We start from the raw sequence: 21,805 nt of genomic DNA, 5'->3' as shown, positions 1-21,805 counted from the left end.
GGGGGCCGGGCGGTGCCGGGGGGGTCTCCGTTGTCTGCCGGTGGGGTGAGGGGGGGGAGATAGGGCTGGGGCCTGGGTCTGAGGGTCGGGCGGTTGGTTGGGGACGGGCAGGGGTCGGGTCGCCGTGGGGCAGGGCTGGGGTCCCAGAGCCCGGGGAACGGAGGCGGGGTGGGGCAGGATGGGGAGGGGGGCCTGGGGGTTCCCGTGGGGCAGACAAACCGGGGCCTGCTCCCTCAGAGCAGGAGGACTCCGCAGCCGGTGGCTGCCGGGGACCCCACCAGCCCCGCGGGGGGCTGCTTGCCCGCCCCGGTCCCGGGCGCCTGGTTGGGGCTTGCGCGGCTGCCGGGCGCCGGGAATGCCTGACACGCAGCCTTCCCCCGGCCCTCCCGAGCGGGGAGCGGGACTGGTGTCGTCTTACACGCCTTATATAGCCCGCACCGGGCCGGGGAGAGCGGGGGCACGCTGGCCCCCAGCCCTGCAGCCTCCGCCGCCTCCCAGCTGGGAGCCCGCCGTCCCTCGCCGGGGGTGGCTGGGGAGGGCCACCGGAGCTGGTCCTGTCCCCCCCCGCCCGGTCAGCGGCAGGAGGAAAGTCCCTGGGGGCTTCGTAGGGGCCCCGGTGGCACCTTCCAGGCTGGGGCTGTGCCTGTCTGCCCGGAGCCTTGGCCGGCTGACAGCTGTCAGCGCAGCCCCGGCGGGCAGGGGAGCGCCGGGATTCCCTCCCCGCCGAAGCCCCGGCTCTCCGTGGGGAGATGGGCTCGCTCCCAGGCAGCATCTGCTCGGCCGGCTGCCGGAGCGCCAGCCTGGCTGCTCTGCCAGGCGCCTCGGGTGGCATCAGGCAGCTCCTGGGATGATGCTGTTGCTGCTAATTCACCTGGCAAAAATGCTTCTGGTTCCCATCCCTCTCTACCTGCTGCTGCTTCTCCAGGGTCTCAGCTTCTAGGAGTGTGAGTTTCTGGGGTGCTGCAAGGGAAAGCACGTCCTGGGGTTGGGAGAGGGAGAGCGGAGCCCGCAGGCACTCGGCTGTGGGTGGCAGGGGGCTGTACCTGGCTCCCTGACACTAGTCAGCGTTAGCCTGGGCCCCTCGTCTCTAACACTGATGGAGGAGATGCTGATAGATCTGGGGTGCGTCTCTAACCACAGTGTAGGATGGCCAGGGTGGAGTTACTGCTGGAAATGCAACCTGCCTCCTCCTGCCCCGTCCTGCCAGGGGCCGGGCCCCCTCCTTGCCTGCTCTCCCTTTTGTTCCCATGTACCCTAACACCAGGATCACCCACTTTTCCCTTGCAGAGATGGGTGACATGGAGTCCTACAAGGTGATGCTGAACGGGCCGGCACCCTGGGGCTTCAGGCTGCAGGGAGGGAAGGATTTCAGCATGCCCCTCTCCATCTCCAGGGTAAGAGAAGCCAAGACCAGCAACACCCATCCTTCCTCTGTGGGTGGGAGCCATGGTGACTCCATCCAGGTGGCTGAGGCAGAGCCTTATATGGGGGATGTGGACGAGCCGGGGCCCCTGCATCCTGCCCTGCCTGGCTCCACGTAGCCTCCTCGAACCTTATCAGCTGCAGTCCGGCATGGGGGTGTTCCGGGCAGAGGACCGCAGGGGGGATGTGAAATGTTGCACAGCCTCTGCAGAGTCATTCTGGCTGCTGGGGGAGCAGGGGAGGCCCCTTCCGGAGCGTGCCCACCACAGGGGGAGGGGAGCCGTTCTCACCCTCTCTGAGTTATGAGGCCAGCTTCCCAATCCACACCACAACACCAGGCTCAGCATCCCGGGACCTGGCTTGTGCCCTTTTGCTCTCTCTCCTGCTGCGTGGCTCCCAGCTCCGCACCTGAGCTGGCCCCTGGAACGGACAGGGGAGGGGAGGAAACCTCTGCTGCAGCCCGTACTGCTGCCTGCACTGGGATTTGGCTCCCTCTGCAAAACCAGCCTGTTTCTCCAGCGTGAACGAGAGCCGTTGTGCAAGCCGCTCCTGCTGTGATGCTCGCCCAGGCCAGGTCTGGCCCTGGGCAAGTGTGTGTCCTTGTCCGCAGGCGGCCCCCGGGTGGGTGCTGGCCACAGCTCCGGCCACGCAATTGCCTTATAAGCCTTGGAATGTGACTGCATCGCCTGGGCCGCTGACGCTCGGGCGGCTGGCACGGAGGCTGCTTCTCAAAGGACAGCTTTGCTCGTGGCACCCAGTGCTGCGTGGGGGGGGGGGCCTGCCCCCGGCACGAGCCCGCCTGTGCCTGCCCCCGGAGGGCACGGGTCTCCGCAGCACCCTAGCACGGAGCACGGACCCCCAGGGCACAAGTGTGAGGCTGGAGTCACCAGCGCCACTGCCCCGGGGCCTGCCGATCTCCGCCGAGCACGCAGAGACGGCTTCAGCGAGTTTATTCTCTCAAAAATGTTTCTCTTGGCTGCGAGCCAGAGCTTAACAAAGGGTCTGGTCGGATGGAGGAGCCTCCCAGGGCAGGGGCCTCGTGAAGCAATGGCTCTGCTGTGCGCGCAGGCCAGAGCTGCCCTCGGGGCTTGGGCAACGCTGCCGTCCTGGGCAGGGCAGGCAGGAGCAGCGAGGACATTCCTGGGGATGCAGCCAGCTTTGGGGGGGCTCTCTGCCAGGCTGGGCTGGGCTCGGGGGGGGGGGGGGGGCGGCAGCCCCAGCTCTTCCTGAGCTCTGTGTGTAAACGCTGTGTTATCCCGGGGCAAAGCTGCAACACCGGAAGCTTGTTGTGCCCCTGGGATCCCTGTGGCGGGGGGGGGGGGGGCGGGCAGCAGCCCCTTGTCTGATGGTAAGGGGTGACCCTGTGCTGCTTTGCACCCCAGAGGCATTTCTAGCCCTAAAAGGTCCTGCCTGGAGCACACTGCTGCCCTTGGCCACCGCTTGCCTTGGACAAGGGCACTGCCGGTAGGGCAGGCTGTCCTGCCAGGCCTGGGGGTGCTGGAGCGGGCTGGAAGGAGGTGTCCTGCCCTGGCCTTGAGGGCTGCAGCGGAATCCTGTTCTCTGGAGCCGGGGAGCGCAGGAGGAGAGCAGCGCTGGTGCGTGCTTTGGCTCTTGGCTGCGTCCATCGCTGTGACGCTACTGGGCGAGCTGGGGGGCTGTTTCAGCTCAGTGGTCACACGAAAGGGGTGCTACCCTGGTCTTCTTGTGGCAAGGGGTTCTTCTGGGGTCCCGATGCCTTGGCTAGGCAGGCTGCGAGGCTGTTCCTGAGCTGCCAGTGGTGGCACCAGGGCAAGGGCTGGACACTGTGTGGCACGTCCCAGCATTGGCTAGCTGGGAAAGAGGAGAGACCCTGGGTCCTGCAGGTGGGAAGGCACTGGGGGATGCTGTCTGCACCCACGTTCAGGTGCCCAACTTCCCTCCATGCTGGGTGAGACTCTGTTCTGGGTGCCAGAGCCCTGGATGAGGGTGGCCAGTGGGCACCTCGCTGGGTGCGGTGATAGAGGCATGGGAACAAAGGACTGGCTGGGTGGAGAGAGGAGGAAAGAAGCCCTTGTTAACGGGGCTGGGCGGGAATCAGGAGAGCTGGCAGTGCCATGGCTCCCGGCTGAGCTGGCACCTGCCAAAGGGGTTTCCTGGCATGCTGGCACGGAGGGGGAAGAGGAGAATGGCGACGCTGGCCAGGCTGGGGTGCGGCTGCATGACGCAACCCTGCTGCGCTCTCCCCTTCCTGGGCAGCCGTGTGAAAACTTCTCCCAGCTCCCACTCCTGCCTCCAAACCCATGGGGCTGCCCTGCGCCTTCCCCAGCCCTCCAGGGCAGCAAGCCGGGACTTGCAGCAGTGTGGCCACTTGCCACCCAGGCTACCCTCCTCTGCCAGGCAAGAGGAGCAGGCACTAGGCAGCGTGGGGTCACCGGAGGGGGTGCCCACATCCCACCGGGGATGGCAGCAGGATGCAGGTGGAGCGGGATGGCGTCCAGCCCGGGTGTGGGCTTTGGCCTCACGTGGAGGGCCGGTGCTGGCGCAGGGAAGGGGAGCGTGGCTCTGGGGCGAGCTGGGTCCTGTGCACGGGCAAGGAGGGGCCGGGGCTCGGCGGCAGGGATTTTTCAGCCCTCTGACGGCGCTGGGAATCTGGCTCGCTCCTTTTATGTTCATGTCGAACAGGACTTGAGGAAATACTTGGTCCTGGTCCAAGCGCCTCGAGTTCTTCCGTGCTGGAGGAGCAGGAATGGCTGTAGACTGCCTACGTCTGTCTGTCTGTCTGTCTGTCAGTGCCTGGGAGCTGTGTGTGGCGCTCGGGGCCCTGCTCGCCTTCAGCTGTGCATCCCCGGCGGGAGGAGAGGGCAGGACAGCCTCTGCTTCCCAGCACCGGGCTGACGTAGAGCCGTGCCATAGAGCCACGCTGGGGGCAAGGTGAATCCCCGGCACCGTGGCCGTGCTCCTGGCTGCCCCAGCAGGGTGAGGGCTGGGGGAGCAGCGTGGGTGGGGGGGTGTCTCCCTGCCCCGGGGGGGGGCTCCTGCTCCCCTGCAGGGATGAGGTAATGTCTGCTCCTGCTGGCACCGGGATGGGAACAGGACGGGAGCGTGGGTGGCTGGGGGGAGCGCCCGGGGGTGCCCTTCCCTGTCCTCCCCCCAGTCCTCTCCCCGGGCGAAGGGCTGGACGTGCCTGTGGTTCACAGCGAGACGTGGGCTGCCCAAGGGGCCCTGACTCACTGCGCTCCCTTCCCACTGTGGGGATGGCTCCCAGGGGCAGCCAGGCCTCCTGCCGAGGCTGAGCCAGCGCCACCTCCGCCGTTTGGCGTCACGGGGACAGGCCCCAGGGTGCTGGCATGGACCCCAGTTGTGCCAGAGGGCAGGGGCTGGGCAGCACCCTTGGGGTCGTGCTGAGCCCCTCACTGCCACGGAGGAGAAGGGGCTGCTCTGGGCTAATGCTCTGGAAAGAGAGGTGGTCCGGGGGTCCCTGCCTCCCCCTGGGTCAGATCTATACGCTGTCCTGTGCCGGGCTGGGCTTTGCATGAGGGATCCTGGACCCCAGCAGACCCCTGCCCTTGGAGGGGTGAGGGCGTCCCTCTGCTCTGGTCCAGCTCTCCCTGACTCTGTCTGTCCCGCAGCTGACGCCGGGTGGGAAGGCAGCCCAGGCCGGCATCGGAGTGGGCGACTGGGTGCTGTACATCGACGGGGAGAGCACCAGCTCCATGACTCACATCGAGGCCCAGAACAGGATCCGCGCCTGCGGGGACAGGCTCTGCCTCACCCTAAGCAGGTAGGATTCGTGGGTCCTGCAAACCTGGGGTCCTGCTGTGGCCAGAGCAGAGCCAGGGCCCTCTACCCAGTACCATCTCCTGGCATCACTGCTCCTTACTCAGAGCCTGGCAGCCCCTGGCTGGGTCTGAGGGCTTCTACTTAGCCTGGCCGCTGGCCCTCACCTGCGAGCCATGGGGTAGTGCCAGCTGGCCGTGGCTCCCCTCGGGTGGGTGCTGCATCCCGGGGGTACCATCGTTCCGGTGGTGGCTGGGCTGGTTCCAGCACCTGCCCGGTTGTCTCCTCTCTTGCAGAGCCCAGAACCACCTGGGGAAGTCGCAGAAGGTACGTGTCGCTCCTGGCGCTGCAGCTGCAGCTCAGCCTGGTCTCAGGGGAGGGGAATCTCTGAGCGTAGATGGACAAATGGACTTTGCTCTTGGGGCCCGCAGGCTTCTGGGGGACCGGGGTGTGCTTGGAAGGCTGGAAATATCCTCGCTGGAGGAGCAGCTCTGATCCCCAGCGCCCCAGGGCATCAGAGGGAGCGGGGTCTGCCCAGCACACCCCAGCTGCCGCCCCTCTGTGCCCCTACTGGTGCCGGGTGTGGGCAGGGGTGCGGAGGGGCTGATGCAGGGGAGGAGGCCGGGCAGCTGCAGCAGGACCTTGGGGCCCCATGTTTGCTAGTGCTGGGGAGTGCCCTGGCATGGGGAGACAGGGCTGGGGCCAGTGACCGGTGGCTCCTGGACGGAAGCCATCTGCATGCGTTCAGCTTTGTGCCGCGGGACGGTTGCGATCGGCGTGTGTGCATGCTCCAACTTGCTACAGGCAGCAGTGAGCGTCCAGGGCACTTACTAATCCTCCAGCAACCCTCGGGCTGGGCTTGTGACCTGCTGTTGCTGGGCTAGGTGCCCTGCGGAGAGAGGTGCCAGCCTGGCAGAGCCCGGCCACCCATGGTGCACGTGCTGTCCGGCTTTCCTACCTGGATACCTGCTGTGCTGCCTGGCCCGGGGCTGCCCCTTGCATGCTGCTTGACGTGTGAGCCCGTGTCTGTGTGTTTTGTCTCGCTCAGGACTCACTCCCCTGCTCTGAACCCCTGAAATATAACTTCGCTCCCAGCACCACCCTCAACAAAACAGCTCGGCCCTTCGGGGCTGGCTCGCCTCCGAACCCACGGCCCGGGCTGGTGACGAAACCCGTGACGTACGCGCCCCTGGCGCCCACCTGCACCCCCCAGCACAATGGGTATGTTGCTGTCTGTCCTGCTCCCCGAAGGTCGGGGGGAGCCCGCTGCCCAGCCCTGCTGCGCCTTGCATGCCAGGCACCCACGGGTGGGAGCGGGTGACGGTGCCTGTGCTGGGATTCCCCAATGGCTGGGGTACCTGGCACAACAGGAGCGTCCCCACATGCATCCTGGTCCCTCATCCATCCGGGGACGTATCAGCTTGTGGGGAGTCCTGAGGGGTACGGCATTGTGGCCGTAGCAGGACACTCGCTGGCCTCTGTGGCAGCAGGGGCTATGTTGTGGCCACCAGCCAGCTCCTGCCTGGGGTCATCCTGCCAGTCCCCAGGCTGCCAGGATGAGCTGGGCACAGGGAAGCCCTTGAGCCCTGCACAGCGCCGTCCTCGCCCTGCTCACAGGGAAGGAGCTTCTGTCTGCAGGCTGCCCACGTAGCTGCTGCCTGTCTGGCAGCTGCTGGTCCCTGCCCCTCCTGCCAAGAGCTGCCTGCCATGGCACCTTGACATTAGGCAATGGATGGGGAGAGGATGTGGCCCTGGATGCCCTGGGCACCCAGGCGTGTTTTGGGGGGCTGAGGGAGGCATGGTCTGGTCTGTCAGTGCCTGCTGCTTCTGCCCAGTGTGCTCCCAGCCCTGGGTGAGCTGGGCATGGGTCTTGGGGGTAGGGGGACTGGTGCAAGGTATAGGTGAGCTCTGGAAGCTTCTTGGGTGCAGCGGTCTAATTTCACTTTCCTTTTTCTTTCTTTCTCTCCTCCCTTTCTCTTTCCCTCTCCCCTACAGGTGCTGAGCCTTGACAAGTCAGTAAGCCTTTTGCCTGCTCTCTCTATCCTCCCTGCATGCCTCTTTCCTGCTAGTTCCCTGCTCTCTGGGGCAGGGTCAACCCAGGGACAAGGCAGCACGTGCTGGTGGTCCCTTCCCTTCTCCCCAAGATGTGGTTTGGCTGGGCTGGGTGAGGGCTGCCAGGCTGCCCAGATCCAGGCAGATGGGTGGCACCGCCGTTGGTACTGCAGGTGTTCACTGGGCTCTTGTGCAAGTCTCCTGCCAGTAATTTTTGACCTTGGCTTATTCTTGCCCTGTCCTTTTCCCTCCTGGCCCTTGGCACCAGCTTCAAACTGCCAGGGATGGACGGTCAGTCCTGACTCAGTCTTTAATGGACCCTTGCGATGTGGAGGAGGAGGAGTAGGGATTGTGGGAAGGAAGGCAACGTATGGTGTCTCATGTACTGGTGTGCTGTGGTTCTGTGCTGGAGGAGGTGTGGGGCAGCCCCAGGGAGGTGATGCAGCGGGGATCTGTCAGATTTGACAGACGCCGCTGTCACTCGCAGGCAGCCCCCGAAGCTGCTGGAGACCCCCACCACCCCCGTGTTTGACCCTGAAAAGTTGCGGCTGATAGAGGACGCTGAGGACTGGCAGCCCCGCGCCACCAACACGCAGTCCCGCTCCTTCCTCAAACTGGCCCGCCTGACGGGCACAGACAGCAGTAAGTTCCTGTAGGGCACAGAGCTGCCCGGGGGTGCCCGGCTTTGCTGGAGCAACTGGAGGCAGATAGTGGGATGTGTCATGGCAGTGGAGCTTTGGATTTGGCCCCGTCTGGCCCCTCGGGGGAGGCTGAGCCGGCGGGAGTTACCCGGGGCCGTGTGTGGGCTCGTGGTGGAGCCGCTGGGCTGGGGCCGTGCTCTGCCCCGTGGTCGGGCAGGGCTGTGTGTTGTGGCAGGAGGATGGCGGGAGGAGAGGTCAGTTTTCCTTCCTTTCCCTGCCCTTCCTGCTGTCCCTCGGTTGCTGCAGACTGACTCTGTCTCCTCCTTTCTCTCCTGCTGCACTCAGTGGAGGATAATGAGGATGATCTTGTTAAAACGCCCAGGTAAGGGGCGAGGGTACCAGGGCGGCAGCCAGAGCCATGGGGGTGCCCACCCTGGTCTCAGCCCACCTGGAGCTCAGCCCACCCAGCTGGCTCGTGGTCGCGCTCACTGCTTGCAGAGACTCTTTGAGAGCACTTTACCTTGTTGCTCTGACTTCTCCTTCCTGCCGTTCCCTCTCAGTCTTCTCCCTCTCCCCAGAGCTGAGCTGCTGGCGGAGCTGCAGAGCCCGCCCTGTGCTCGCCCAGTGATGGGCACCACCAGCCACTGCTCTGACCGTCACCTCGAGAGGGTCCTGCCCGGGCACATGCCTGCCAGGCAGGCTGTCCCAAACCAGGGTGTCCCTGTGCCAGGTGTGCCGGGCAGGACCCGCTGGGCACTGCTGGCACCGAGCTGGGGAGGCCAAGCTGCACTGTCACTTCTTGAGCAAATGGGATCTGGAGGAGGCTGGTGGCACTGGCGGCACCTTGCTGGGGATGTTAGGAGGTGCTGGGCAACGCCTGGACCTGGGGCATGATGTCCATGAGCCTGCCTGGGGCTGCAGGGCAGAACTGGGTGAGTGTTGCAGGCTTCTCTGTGGGGCTGGGGGTGCGTACGGGAGGGATGCACTGAGCCATGGATCAAACATTGACTGTTGTGCCGCCATTTTTTTAATGCCACAGGGATGCCCATGAGTCCGGCTGGGGCACGGGGCAGGCATGGTGAGTGCTGGGGTCCGGTGTGTGCAAAAGGGTTGGTGTGTGCAAGGGTGCCTTTGCGTGCCCTGCCCCTTGTGTGCACTGCCCCTTGCCATGTGTGATGTGGGCTGAGCACGTGACTTCTGTCACTCGCAGGCATCCCCCGCAGCTAGAGGAGCCCCCCACCACCCCTGCGTGTGACCCCGGGAAGCTGAGGCTAATAGAGGATGCTGAGGGCTGGCAGCCCCGCACCGGGACCTCCCAGTCCCGCTCCTTCCGCAAACTGGCCCGTCTGACGGGCACAGACGGCAGTAAGTTCCTGCAGGGCCCAGAGCTGCCCACCTTTGCCAGAGAAACTGGAGGCAGATAAAGGCTGGGATGTGTCATGGCAGTGGAGCTTTGGATTTGGCCCCGTCTGGCCCCTCGGGGGAGGCTGAGCCGGCGGGAGTTACCCGGGGCCATGTGTGGGCTCGTGGTGGAGCCGCTGGGCTGGGGCTGTGCTCTGCCCCGTGGTCGGGCAGGGCTGTGTGTTGTGGCAGGAGGATGGCGGGAGGAGAGGTCAGTTTTCCTTCCTTTCCCTGCCCTTCCTGCTGTCCCTCGGTTGCTGCAGACTGACTCTGTCTCCTCCTTTCTCTCCTGCTGCGCTCAGTGGAGGATCATGAGGATGATCTTGTTAAAACGCCCAGGTAAGGGGCGAGGGTACCAGGGCGGCAGCACGGAGCCACAGGTCTGCATGTCCTGGGCACTGAGCTGGGGATGTCAAGCTGTGCCTCTTGGGCAAATGGGGAATTGAGGAGGCTGGTGGCACTGGTGCACTGTGCTTGGGGTGTTGGGAGGTGTTGGGCAGAACCCGGGCCTTGGGCAGAAGAGCCTGTGAGCCTGGTCGGGTCTGCGGGGTGGCTGGGCAGAGCTGGGCAAGTTCTGTTGGCTGGTTCACCCTGGCATTTCCTGCTTGCAGTCACTGCAGGGAAGCTCTTTGCCCTGTTGCTGTTTCTTCTCTTCTTCTCCTCTGTCTTCTCCGTCTCCCCAGAGCTGTGCTATTGGTGGAGCCGCAGAGTCCACTCTTTGCTCGCCCCATGATGGGCACCACCAGCGCTCAGCCGCTGCTCTGACTGTCACCTCGGGAAGGTCCTGCCTGGAAACACGCCTGCCAGGCAGGCTGTCCCCAACTAGGGTGTCTTTACAGAGACATCTCCATGTCATCTTTACATCTCCATGCCAGGTGTGCTGGGCAGGACCTGCTTGCACTGCTGGCACCGAGTTGGGGAGGCCGAGCTGCCCTGAGGTGTCCGAGACACAGTGGGAAGAGATGGCTGGTGGCACTGGCAACACCTTGCTGGGCCTGTTGGGAGGCACTGGGCAGTGCCTGGACCTGGAGCATGATCTCCCTTGAATCTGCCAAGTGGCTGCAAGGCTGGTGGGGGGCAAATACTGCCGGCATCTTTGTGGAGCCATGCCTCTGTGGGGCTGGGGGTGCGTACGGGAGGGATGCACCGAGCCATGGATCAAACATTAACTGTGGTGCCACCGTTTTTTTGATGCCATAGGGATGCCCGTGGGTCCAGCTGGGGCACGGGGCAGCCATGGTGAGTGCTGGGGTCTGGCAAGAGGGATCGTGTGTGCCAGGGCGCCTTTGGGTGCGCTGCCCCTTTGCCATGGTGCCGGACAGTGTCGATGTGTGATGTGGGCTGAGTGCCTGCCCTCTGTCACTCGCAGGCAGCCCCCCCAGGCACAGGAGCCCCCCAGCACCCCTGTGTGTGACCCTGGGAAGCTGCGGCTGATAGAGGATGCTGAGGACTGGCAGCCCCGCACCGGGACCTCCCAGTCCCGCTCCTTCCGCAAACTGGCCCGTCAGACGGGCACAGACGGCAGTAAGTTCCTGCAGGGCCCAGGGTGGCCTTCTTGCCCAGGGTTTCCAGACTTTGCCATATTCCACAGAACCCAGTAGATGCTGTGAGGTTGATGTGGCACTGGGTGCTTGATTTTGGCCGTGTGTGTCCCCTCTGGGCAGGCTGAGCTGGCGGGGTTTACCTGGGGCTTTGTGTGGGATGTGCCATGTGGGGCATGTCATGGTGCCGCTGGGCTGGGGCTGTGTTTTGCCCCGTGGCCGGGCAGGGGTGTGCGGCCGGGGTGTTGGGATGGGAGTTCTACAGGGGAAGAGGTCGGTTTTCCTCCGATTCCTGCTGTCCCCGGGCCTCGGTTGCTGCAGACTGACTCTGTCTCCTCCTTTCTCTCCTGCTGCGCTCAGTGGAGGATCATGATGATGTGTTTGTTAAAAAGCCCAGGTAAGGGGAGTGTGTGCCAGGGCGGCAGCAGGAGCTGTGGGGGTGCCCACCTAAAGCTGAGCCCACCCAGCTGGCTCGCCCTCACACTCACTGCTTGTGATGATTCTGGGAAAGCCCTTTGTCCTGTTGCTGTTTCTTCGTTCCTCTCCTTCTCCTTCCTGCTGTTCCCTCTGAATCTTCTCCCTTTCCCCAGAGCCGAGCTGTTGGCAGAGCCCGCCCTTTGCTTGCCCCGTGATGGGCACCACCAGCGCTCAGCCACTGCTCTGGCCGTCACCTCGGGTTGGTCTGGCATAGGTGTGCACCTGCCAGGCAGGCTGTCCCCAACCAGAGTGTCTTTACAGTGGGTTGTCCCCATGCTGGCCAGACCTTGTTGCCGCCTGTTGCATTAAGCTGGGGAGGCTGAGCTACAGCAAGGTGTCCCACAGGCAGTGGGCAGTTGTCCAGTGTGGGATGTTGGGATTACTGTCCAGTTGAGGACAGTCTGCCTGAGAGCCGGCTGGTGGCACTGGCACCAGCACTGGCATCACCTTCCTGGGGGTGGTGGGAGGCACCAGGCAGTCTCTGGACAAGTGGCATGATGTCCTGTGGGGGTGCAGAGTGACTGCAGGGCTGGTTTGGAGTGAATGCTGCTGGTATTTTCACGGGGTTCATGCCTCTGTGGGGCTGGGGGTGCATATGGGAGGGATGCACCGAGCCATGGATCAAACATTAACTGTGGTGCCACCGTTTTTTTGATGCCATAGGGATGCCCGTGGGTCCAGCTGGGGCACGGGGCAGCCATGGTGAGTGCTGGGGTCTGGCAAGAGGGATCGTGTGTGCAAGGGCGCCTTTGGGTGCACTGCCCCTTGCCATGGTGCTGGGCAGTGTCGATGTGTGATGTGGGCTGAGTGCCTGCCCTCTGTCACTCGCAGGCAGCCCCCCCAGGCACAGGAGCCCCCCAGCACCCCTGTGTGTGACCCCGGGAAGCTGCGGCTGATAGAGGATGCTGAGGACTGGCAGCCCCGCACCGGGACCTCCCAGTCCCGCTCCTTCCGCAAACTGGCCCGTCTGACGGGCACAGACGGCAGTAAGTTCCTGTAAGGCCCAGGGTGGCCTTCTTGCCCAGGGTTTCCAGACTTTGCCAGGTTGCCCAGAACCCAGTAGAGGTTGTGGGCTGATGTGGCACTGATGGCTTGATTTATCCCCAAGTCAAGGCTCTGCGTAGGCTGAGCTGGTGGGAGTTACCCAGAGCTTTGCATGAGCTCGTGGTGGAGGTGCTGGATTGGGGCTGTGCTCTGCCCCATGGTCGGGCAGGGCTGTGTGTTGGGGTAGGAGGGCAGCAGGAGGAGAGGTCTGTTTTCCTTCCCTCCCCTTCCGTTGTGCTGTCCCCGGGCCTCGGTTGCTGCAGACTGACTCTGTCTCCTCCTTTCTCTCCTGCTGCGCTCAGTGGAGGATCATGATGATGTGTTTGTTAAAAAGCCCAGGTAAGGGGAGTGTGTGCCAGGGCGGCAGCAGGAGCTGTGGGGGTGCCCACCTAAAGCTGAGCCCACCCAGCTGGCTCGCCCTCACACTCACTGCTTGTGATGATTCTGGGAAAGCCCTTTGTCCTGTTGCTGTTTCTTCGTTCCTCTCTTTCTCCTTCCTGCTGTTCCCTCTGAATCTTCTCCCTTTCCCCAGAGCCGAGCTGTTGGCAGAGCCCGCCCTTTGCTTGCCCCGTGATGGGCACCACCAGCGCTCAGCCACTGCTCTGGCCGTCACCTCGGGTTGGTCTGGCATAGGTGTGCACCTGCCAGGCAGGCTGTCCCCAACCAGAGTGTCTTTACAGTGGGTTGTCCCCATGCTGGCCAGACCTTGTTGCCGCCTGTTGCATTAAGCTGGGGAGGCTGAGCTACAGCAAGGTGTCCCACAGGCAGTGGGCAGTTGTCCAGTGTGGGATGTTGGGATTACTGTCCAGTTGAGGACAGTCTGCCTGAGAGCCGGCTGGTGGCACTGGCACCAGCACTGGCATCACCTTCCTGGGGGTGGTGGGAGGCACCGGGCAGTCTCTGGACAAGTGGCATGATGTCCTGTGGGGGTGCAGAGTGACTGCAGGGCTGGTTTGGAGTGAATGCTGCTGGTATTTTTTGGGGTTCATGCTTCTCTGTGGGGCTGGGGTGTGTAAGGGAGGGATACACCGAGCCATGGATCAAACATTGACTATGGTGCCACCGTTTTTTTGATGCCACAGGGATGCCCGTGGGTCCAGCTGGGGCACGGGGCAGCCATGGTGAGTGCTGGGGTCTGGCAAGAGGGATCGTGTGTGCAAGGGCGCCTTTGGGTGCGCTGCCCCTTGCCATGGTGCGGGACAGTGTCCATGTGTGATGTGGGCTGAGTGCCTGCCCTCTGTCACTCGCAGGCAGCCCCCCCAGGCACAGGAGCCCCCCAGCACCCCTGTGTGTGACCCTGGGAAGCTGCGGCTGATAGAGGATGCTGAGGACTGGCAGCCCCGCACTGGGACCTCCCAGTCCCGCTCCTTCCGCAAACTGGCCCGTCTGACGGGCACAGACGGCAGTAAGTTCCTGTAAGGCCCAGGGTGGCCTTCTTGCCCAGGGTTTCCAGACTTTGCCAGATTACCCAGAACCCAGTAGATGCTGTGAGGTTGATGTGGCACTGGGTGCTTGATTTTGGCCGTGTGTGTCCCCTCTGGGCAGGCTGAGCTGGCGGGGTTTACCTGGGGCTTTGTGTGGGATGTGCCATGTGGGGCATGTCATGGTGCCGCTGGGCTGGGGCTGTGTTTTGCCCCGTGGCCGGGCAGGGGTGTGCGGCCGGGGTGTTGGGATGGGAGTTCTACAGGGGAAGAGGCTGGTTTTCCTCCAATTCCTGCTGTCCCTGGGGTTCGGTTGCTGCAGACTGACTCTGTCTTCTCCTTTCTCTCCTGCTGCGCTCAGAGGAGGATCGTGAGGATGAACTTGTTAAAAAGCCCAGGTAAGGGGCGAGGGTGCCCGTGCAGCAGGAGCCGTGGAGGTGCCCACTGAGCTGGCTTGGCCTCCCACTCGCTGCTTGCGGTGACTCTGGGAAAGCCCTTTGTCCTGTTGCTGTTTCTTCTCTCCTCCTTCTCCATCCACCCGTTCCCTCTGTCCTCTCCTGAGAGCCAAGCTGTTGACTGAGCCTGCCCTGTGCTTGCCCCCTGATGGGCACCACCAGTGCTCAGCCACTGCTCTGGCCATCACCTTGGGAGGGTCCTGCCCGAGCACCGCCCTGACGGGCAAGTTGTCCCCAGCAGGGGTGTCTTTACAATGGGTTGTTCCCGTGCCTGGCAGGACCCGCTGGGCACTACTGGCACCAAGCTGGGGAGGCCAAGCTGCACCAAGGTGTCGCAGATACAGTGGGCAGTTGTCCAGTGTGGGTTGTTGAGGTCACTGTCCAGTTGAGGACAGTCTGCCTGGCAGCCGGCTGGTTGTACTGGCAACACCTTGCTGGGGATGTTGGGAGCTGCTGGGCAGCATCTGGACGAGTGGCATGATGTCCTGTGGGGGTGCAGAGTGACTGCAGGGCTGGTTTGGAGTGAATGCTGCTGGTATTTTTTGGGGTTCATGCTTCTCTGTGGGGCTGGGGTGTGTAAGGGAGGGATACACTGAGCCATGGATCAAACATTGACTATGGTGCCACCGTTTTTTTGATGCCATAGGGATGCCCGTGGGTCCAGCTGGGGCACGGGGCAGCCATGGTGAGTGCTGGGGTCTGGCAAGAGGGATCGTGTGTGCAAGGGCGCCTTTGGGTGCGCTGCCCCTTGCCATGGTGCTGGGCAGTGTCCATGTGTGATGTGGGCTGAGTGCCTGCCCTCTGTCACTCGCAGGCAGCCCCCCCAGGCACAGGAGCCCCCCAGCACCCCTGTGTGTGACCCCGGGAAGCTGCGGCTGATAGAGGATGCTGAGGACTGGCAGCCCCGCACTGGGACCTCCCAGTCCCGCTCCTTCCGCAAACTGGCCCGTCTGACGGGCACAGACGGCAGTAAGTTCCCACCAGACCTGGCACTGCCTGGTCGCCCAGGGTTGCCAGACTTTGCCAGGTTGCCCAGGACCCAGTAGAGGTTGTGGGCTGATGTGCAATGGGGGCTGGATTTTTGCCCCAAGTCAAGGCTCTGGGTAGGCTGAGCCGTTCGGAGATTGTGTGGGGCTGTGCTCTGTCCTGTGGGCAGGGCTGTGGCAGGAGGGTGGCGGGAGGAGAGGTTGGTTTTCCTCCCTTGCCCTTCCCTTCCTTTCCTGCTGTCCCCGGGCCTCGGTTGCTGCAGACTGACTCTGTCTCCTCCTTTCTCTCCTGCTGCGCTCAGTGGAGGATCATGATGATGTGTTTGTTAAAAAGCCCAGGTAAGGGGAGCGTGTGCCATGGTGGTAGCAGGAGCTGTGGGGCTGGCAGGCCTCTGGGCACTGCTGGCACTGAGCAGGGCGTTCCATGGTTTCGGCGGGTGGGGGCAGCTGGTGGCACTGGAAAAACCAGGCTGTGGGTCTTGTGTTTGGTCAGCGTCTGTACCTGGGATGCCATGTCCCACAAGCCTGGTGTGGGGCTGTGGGGCAACCAAGCAGAGCCGGGCAAGTGCCACTGTCGTCTCCGTGAGTGCCCGACCCTGCATGGAGTCACATGAAGGAATTCAGGACTTGGGGGGCCATTCCTTGCCCTGGGCAGGGTCGTGCACAGCTCCTCTGTTGCTGTCACCCCTCCATGATGCCTCCTGCCCTGGCACTGTGACCACTGGGTCCCAGCTCTTCCCAGTTTGCTGTGCCACAAATAAATGCTCCTGTATTTGTAGCCATCTGCTTCTTGCCTTTGCCCTTCAGAGGCACAGAGCCACTGGCTTTCCTTCTGTCCCTGTGCCCTCTCTTGGGTGGGCCATACCTCTGTGGCCCTAGCTTGCCCAAGTCCATTGCTGGCAGCCTGCTGGGGGGCACAATCCTTGTTCCCCCCATGACCAGCCTGGCTCTGGATGGCAGAGCCCTGCCTGTCCCCAGCTCTGCCAGACCTGGACCCAGGGGCTTCCTGTGCGGCGTCATGTCCGAGCCCCTCTGCACCCCAGTGAGGCTGGGGGCAATCATTGTATACGAGTGGGCAGCTGGGGTCTGCATGGTCCCGGGGTCCCTGGTCAGCCCAGATCAGGGAGCAGGTCCTGGCAGAGCTGTGCTCCCTCGCACCGCTCCCCAGACCACCACGATGGCTGCCGGAGACCCTGGGGTGCTGTGTCTCCACAGGGCTGAAGGCTCTTGGCTTGGTCCCCTGTCACCAAACCAGCTACTGGCTGGGCACGGGGGCTTGGCCGGCTCCTGCCTGCTTGTTGGGGTGGGGGGGCCCTGCCTGCACACACAGACCCGCTGGGCAGAGGGGGCGAGCGGGGCAGCCTGGATTAACTGCTTTGTTCTGTAGCCAGGTCTCCGTGACGGACCCGTCCCCAGGAGCAGCGATGAAGACGGAGCCGGGACTGGGTAAGCAAAACGTTTCTTCTGGACTTGGGAGGGAGTGGGGCGAGGGTGCCGGGGGATGCTGCTTGCCCAGCCGTGGGTGCTGGGAGGGGGCTGCCGAGGGATTGGAGCATCGTGCTGGAGACTTGTGTGTGTGTGCAGCCCCCAGGACCCCTGCTGCCACCCCCAGCCCTACCAGCCGCCCGCCCTGGGCCGTGGACCCCTCGTTTGCTGAGCGCTATGCCCCGGACAAGACGAGCACGGTGGTGAGCAAGCACAGCCAGCCGGCCACGCCAACCCCCATGCAGAACCGCAGCTCCATCGTGCAGGCGGCGCAGCAGGCCCCCGAAGGGCCTGGCCGCACTCCCCTCTGCTACCAGTGCAACAAGGTCATCAGGTGAGCCCTGGCCACCACGGCCACCATGCCAGCATCCTGGGCCCCAGCATGGCTGACGTGGCTCTGTCCTGCTGCAGGGGACGCTACCTGGTGGCGCTGGGACATTATTACCACCCCGAGGAGTTCACCTGCTGCCAGTGCAGGAAAGTGCTGGATGAGGGTGGTTTCTTCGAGGAGAAGGGCTCCATCTTCTGCCCCAAGTGCTACGACACGCGCTACGCGCCCAGCTGTGCCAAGTGCAAGAAGAAGATTACTGGGGTGAGTGCCCCTCAGCCTGCCCCACACCTCCTATCCCTGCTCACCTGAGAGTCCCTAGCTCTGTCCCTTCCTATCCTGATCCCATCCCCAGGGATCCTTTGTCCCTTTCTGTCCTGGGAGGGTGTCCCCTGTGGTGGAGGGTGGTCCTGAGTGTGGTCCTGCACCCAGCTGACAGTAGTTCCCCCCACCAGGAGGTCATGCACGCACTGAAGATGACCTGGCACGTGCAGTGCTTCACCTGTGCTGCCTGCAAAACTCCCATCCGCAACCGTGCCTTCTACATGGAGGAGGGACAGCCCTACTGTGAGAGAGGTAGGACACGAGGACCCCCCGTGCCACCTCACGTGGCCCCAGGCACCGGTGGGGCTCAGCACCTGCCAGTGGGGCTGGGGGAGGTGAGCTGCCCTGTGCTGTGGGGCTCTCCCCAGGCCATGGGGAAGGCAGGGACCTCCCCTGAGCGCTCCATCCCGGTCCTCCCTGGCTGCCTGGGTAGTGCCATCACTCCCATGTTGCCATGGTGATGACGGAGGATGTACATCAAAGGCGAGTGCTGCATCCTGGGAGATGAGGTTTGCCTCCTCCCTGCCGCCCGGTGGCAGCCGGGGCCACCCTGCATGGCACAGGCGTCTCACCCGGGTGTCTCGGGCATCGTCCCCCCAGGGCTGGCAGCGAGTTGTCCCCAGGCTGTGCCTGTGACATCCCGGCTGTGCTGCAGCCCTGCTCCCCTGGGATGAGGGGCTGTGGTCCAGGGGAATGCTGACCTGGGCTCTGCTTCTCCTTGCAGACTACGAGAAGATGTTTGGCACCAAGTGCCGTGGCTGTGACTTCAAGATTGATGCTGGGGACCGGTTCCTGGAGGCGCTGGGGTTCAGCTGGCACGACACTTGCTTCGTCTGTGCGGTGAGCTCTGCACCTCCCTCCCCGCCTGCTGGAGGGGGACCGTGGCTCTCACTGGCAGTTGTGCCCTGCGTGGGGTCCAGCAGCAGCGTGGGGTCCCTCCTGCCACGAGGTTTTCCCCGCTTGGTTCTGCGCTGGTGGCTCGGGCCCCTGCTCTGAGCCTGCTGCTCCCCGGCATCTGCGCGATGCTGGTGCTGAGCCCTGGTTTGTGGGGGCTGGATGGGGGGGGTCCCAGGGGCTGGCTTGGCCTCCCTGACCTGACTGCCTGCACTCTTCTCCCCAGGTCTGCCAGACCAACCTGGAAGGGAAGACGTTCTACTCCAGGAAGGACAAACCGCTCTGCAAGACCCACGCTTTCACCCACGTGTGAGGGGCGGGAGTTCAGCTGTGCCCACGCGTGCCCCTGGCCCTGCATGCTCCTCTCCCCCTCCCCTGCTGCCCCCAGGGAGCCAGGTTGGGCCCTCACCCCTTCCCCTTGCTCCTCTCCTCTTTCCTGGCAGCTCCTGGCCCTGCTCCAGCTGGAGGCAACGCAGGGCTCGGAGCCCCTTATAGCTGGGTGGCTTCTTCAGTGCCCCCCGGCTGGCCCTAGGAGCCCCGGGAAGGGCATGCTCTATGGGTCTCTTGTCTCCAAGCCACCACTGTCTCCACCACAGAGTGGTGGCCACAGCTGAGGCTGGACTCGGGGAGGGTCTGGCACAGCAGGGCTACTCCCTCGCTTGGCTGGGGCCTTGCTGCCTGGCAGCTCAGTGCCAGGGCAGGGATGCTCCTAGCATCTCCCTGAGCGGGTGAGGACCAGCCTCCCCAGCCCCCTGCCATGCCCTCCCCGACCTTCCCTGCTGCGTGCTTAATGCATGGGGCTGGAGACCCAGCCCCCCCTCCCCTGTTGGGGGGCCCTGCCCACAGCAACCCCCTGCCCACCCTGCAAATGGCTGCAGTGGCTTCCTACCCCATCTGTGTCCCAAGGGGGGAATCTGTACCTCATATCCCCCCACCCCGCTGGCCTGCTGAGCTCCTGGGGCTGGTGTGCGGCAGCACCCCCAGCCTGGCCGTGCCGGGAAGCAGGGCAGCGTGCCAAGCCCACCCCAGCCGTGGGCTAGCAGTGTGTGCTGGTGGCTGGCTGGCCCGTGGGCTCCCACAAGGCTTGGGAATGGCTTCCTACCAAAGAGCGCCTGCCACTGCCGTCCCAGGCCTGTAAATGCCTTTCCCAAACCCACGCTCTCCAGTCGGGCTGCTGCTGATGTAGCCACGGTGCTTTTAGTGCCTTTAATAAACACTTCTTCGCAAGTGCCGGTTGTCTTGGAGCTTGTGGTTTTGCCGAGCGAGGTGTGGCCGGCCGGGAAGGTCATCCTTAGCCCTCACCCTGCTCCCCCCGGGACCTGACTCAGCTCCCTCTAGCTTTCCAGGGGAAATCTTTGCCTTGGATTTCTCTGCCTCTGTCAGCCTAGGCTGGACCCCTCGCGTCACCCTGGGTCATCCCTCTCTCTTGGTAGCAGGCGGGACTGCTAATTAACCCAGGGGACAAAGCTGCAGCGAGGGGAAATGGGGCAGATGTCCAACCCTGCAAGGAAGTCCCCACTTACCCTGCAGCGTCTCCTGGTCTCTGCTGTGCCCTGGCCCCGAGTCCTGTGCAGGGGACAAGAAGTCACAGGGCACGCGTGGGCCACGTGCAGCGGCTGTGGGCGCGCTCTGGTGCGGAGCAGCCAAGCGTTCGCTCATCCAACGCAGCTGCCGTCCCAAAGGACGGGGTGCGAGGCCGCGCCGGCAGCTCCGGCTGGAAGGGGCTCGGGGGCAGCGGGTGTGGGGAAGAGCCACTCCTCCCGCTCTGGCAGCTGGAACGGTCATTAATAATTGCAGCTCTTAACTGCGATGAGCAATTGTAAGGAAAATTGTCTTGCTAATCTACTGGAAGGTTCTGCCGGGGGCAGGAGCTGGCTGCGGGGAGCCAAATGCCTCCCAGCATCACCCAGAGCTGGCCTGCGGCTGCGGTGCCACATCCCCCCCGCCCCGGTGCCACATTCCCCCGGTGCCACATCTCACCCGGTGCCAGCTGCAGGAGTGTGAAACCACATCAAAGATGGGGTGGGGAAAGCGGCGGTGATGGAGGCAGGCTGGGGCAGGGCTGGGGCACGTGGGGGTGACGGGACGGTCACACTGAGGAGCACCAGGACATGGCTGTGAAAAGGGACAGAAACAGCCGGCACCTGCCTGGCAGGGCCAGAACGAGCAGGGACTGTGGTAGGTGCCCAAGCGTGCGTCCCAGCTGCGCAGCCAAGGTCAGGGGAAGTGCAGGGGAAGGTGAGGTGACCGCAGCCCCACGTGAGCAGCCACAAAGCCAGGCCTGGCTCAGCTGGGACAGCATCCCGTGAGCTGGGGGGGAAGCAGGGGGAGGCAGCCGTGCGGGACGGAGCCTGCTGGGGGTTAGCCCAGCTGGAGAACAGGTTGTGCCAGCTCAGCCCCCCCCGGGTACCCAGCCTTGGAGCGTGGCCAGGGGCAGAGCCGCGGGAGCCAAGCATCTCTCTCATGCTGTGCACCCACTGAGGGCTTGGCCCCTTCTGGCTGGCACCCTGTTGCCTCTGGTCCCTACTGATGACGCCTCCCACCACCCAAGGTGCCTCCCCGCTCTGCCGAGAGCAGCTCTTGCCCACCAGCTCTGCGCACCATGCCGGGAGCTTGTGCACAGGCAGCGGAAGGAGGGTCTTGGGTGGGCTGCGGGGAGGTGGAGCCTGGGGAGGGGCTGCAGCCGCCCTGCTCCGAGAACAAAGCCCGGCGGCAGCAGGCTCCGAGCTCCCACCATGTCCCCCCGAGCGGGGTGCCACCACATCCACCCCCCAAAGCCAGCTGAGCTGCTCGAGGGGTGCCGGCCACAGCCCCGGCCCCCACGCCGGCCCCGGCAGCTGCTCCACAGCTGTTCCCAAACTCTTGCAGCCTCTTAGGGCGGCTCCGGCTCTGGCCTGGCTTGGAAATGCTGGTGGGCGTGCAGGCGTGGGGGGGGGAGCACAGGCAGGGCCCACGGCATCCTGTCCCACTGAGCTTGGCCGGGGTTGGGGTGGGGGGTCATCCACAGGCTGCTCTGAAGGGCTTGGTTTGGGAAGGACCACCAACCTGCAGGGATCGTGCTCCCCGCTGCCGCTCCGGCACTCGGACCCCGTTGGGACGGTTCTGGTGCGGGATGTGGCAGTGCTGAGGGTCGGGGGGGGTGGGGAGGGGGGTGCAGGGCGATGGTCCCTGCCCTGGACGCAGCTGGGAGTCCCTGCAGAGCCCTGCGTGGGTCAGTGCAAAAGCAACTTTGTGGGTTCACCCCGAGGCGAAACCTCCTGGAAAAGGCACCTTCGTGCGCAGCCTGGCAGGGTCCCCAGGGGGGCAGGGTGGGTTGGGGGTGCCAGGGATGGAGGGGGGGGTGGGCGAAGCGGTCCCCACAAAGGCTGCAGCCATCGACGCTTTGCACAGCAGCAAGGACACGGCTGGGTGTGTGGGGCAGAGCCCATGGGTGCCGTGTCCTTGGAGAGGAAACCTCAGGGCACCGTGTCTCAGGGCAGAGGGGAGTCGAGGGCACAGGGTTCCTGATGTGCTGTGTCCCCAGGGTGGAGGGGACACGGGGCAGGGGAGGGTCTGGGGGGCAGAGGAGCACCCAGCAT

At 64.3% G+C, this 21,805-nt stretch overlaps 1 protein-coding gene across 11 annotated transcripts in view; it reads left to right on the top strand.

Annotated features, from left to right (window-relative positions):
- Positions 1–19,454, top strand: part of PDLIM7 (PDZ and LIM domain 7) — a 19,789-nt gene extending 335 nt beyond the window's left edge. The window contains exons 1-28 of one of the 11 annotated variants that reach the window (XM_014947964.1): positions 806–944; positions 1,288–1,394; positions 5,031–5,182; positions 5,475–5,505; positions 7,174–7,190; positions 7,718–7,872; positions 8,217–8,253; positions 8,911–8,949; positions 9,082–9,236; positions 9,575–9,611; positions 10,473–10,511; positions 10,642–10,796; positions 11,174–11,210; positions 11,954–11,992; positions 12,122–12,276; positions 12,637–12,673; positions 13,417–13,455; positions 13,585–13,739; positions 14,117–14,153; positions 14,857–14,895; positions 15,025–15,179; positions 15,499–15,535; positions 16,584–16,642; positions 16,781–17,015; positions 17,093–17,273; positions 17,465–17,585; positions 18,058–18,173; positions 18,454–19,454. In XM_014947964.1, coding sequence (XP_014803450.1) covers positions 1,290–1,394; positions 5,031–5,182; positions 5,475–5,505; positions 7,174–7,190; positions 7,718–7,872; positions 8,217–8,253; positions 8,911–8,949; positions 9,082–9,236; positions 9,575–9,611; positions 10,473–10,511; positions 10,642–10,796; positions 11,174–11,210; positions 11,954–11,992; positions 12,122–12,276; positions 12,637–12,673; positions 13,417–13,455; positions 13,585–13,739; positions 14,117–14,153; positions 14,857–14,895; positions 15,025–15,179; positions 15,499–15,535; positions 16,584–16,642; positions 16,781–17,015; positions 17,093–17,273; positions 17,465–17,585; positions 18,058–18,173; positions 18,454–18,540 — 2,451 coding nt within the window. In that variant the 5' untranslated portion in view covers positions 806–944; positions 1,288–1,289 and the 3' untranslated portion in view covers positions 18,541–19,454. Of the gene's footprint in view, positions 1–805; positions 945–1,286; positions 1,395–5,030; positions 5,183–5,474; positions 5,506–7,173; positions 7,191–7,717; positions 7,873–8,216; positions 8,254–8,910; positions 8,950–9,081; positions 9,237–9,574; positions 9,612–10,472; positions 10,512–10,641; positions 10,797–11,173; positions 11,211–11,953; positions 11,993–12,121; positions 12,277–12,636; positions 12,674–13,416; positions 13,456–13,584; positions 13,740–14,116; positions 14,154–14,856; positions 14,896–15,024; positions 15,180–15,498; positions 15,536–16,583; positions 16,643–16,780; positions 17,016–17,092; positions 17,274–17,464; positions 17,586–18,057; positions 18,174–18,453 lie in introns of those variants that run through there. The other 10 variants (XM_014947963.1, XM_014947965.1, XM_014947971.1 and 7 more) reach the window with 10 other exon arrangements.
- Positions 19,455–21,805: the final 2,351 nt, after the last annotated feature.

The sequence above is a fragment of the Calidris pugnax genome, unplaced genomic scaffold, assembly GCF_001431845.1.
Source record: "Calidris pugnax isolate Ruff unplaced genomic scaffold, ASM143184v1 scaffold27, whole genome shotgun sequence".
NCBI lineage: Eukaryota > Metazoa > Chordata > Aves > Charadriiformes > Scolopacidae > Calidris > Calidris pugnax.
This window is presented reverse-complemented; position numbering and strand designations above follow the sequence as displayed.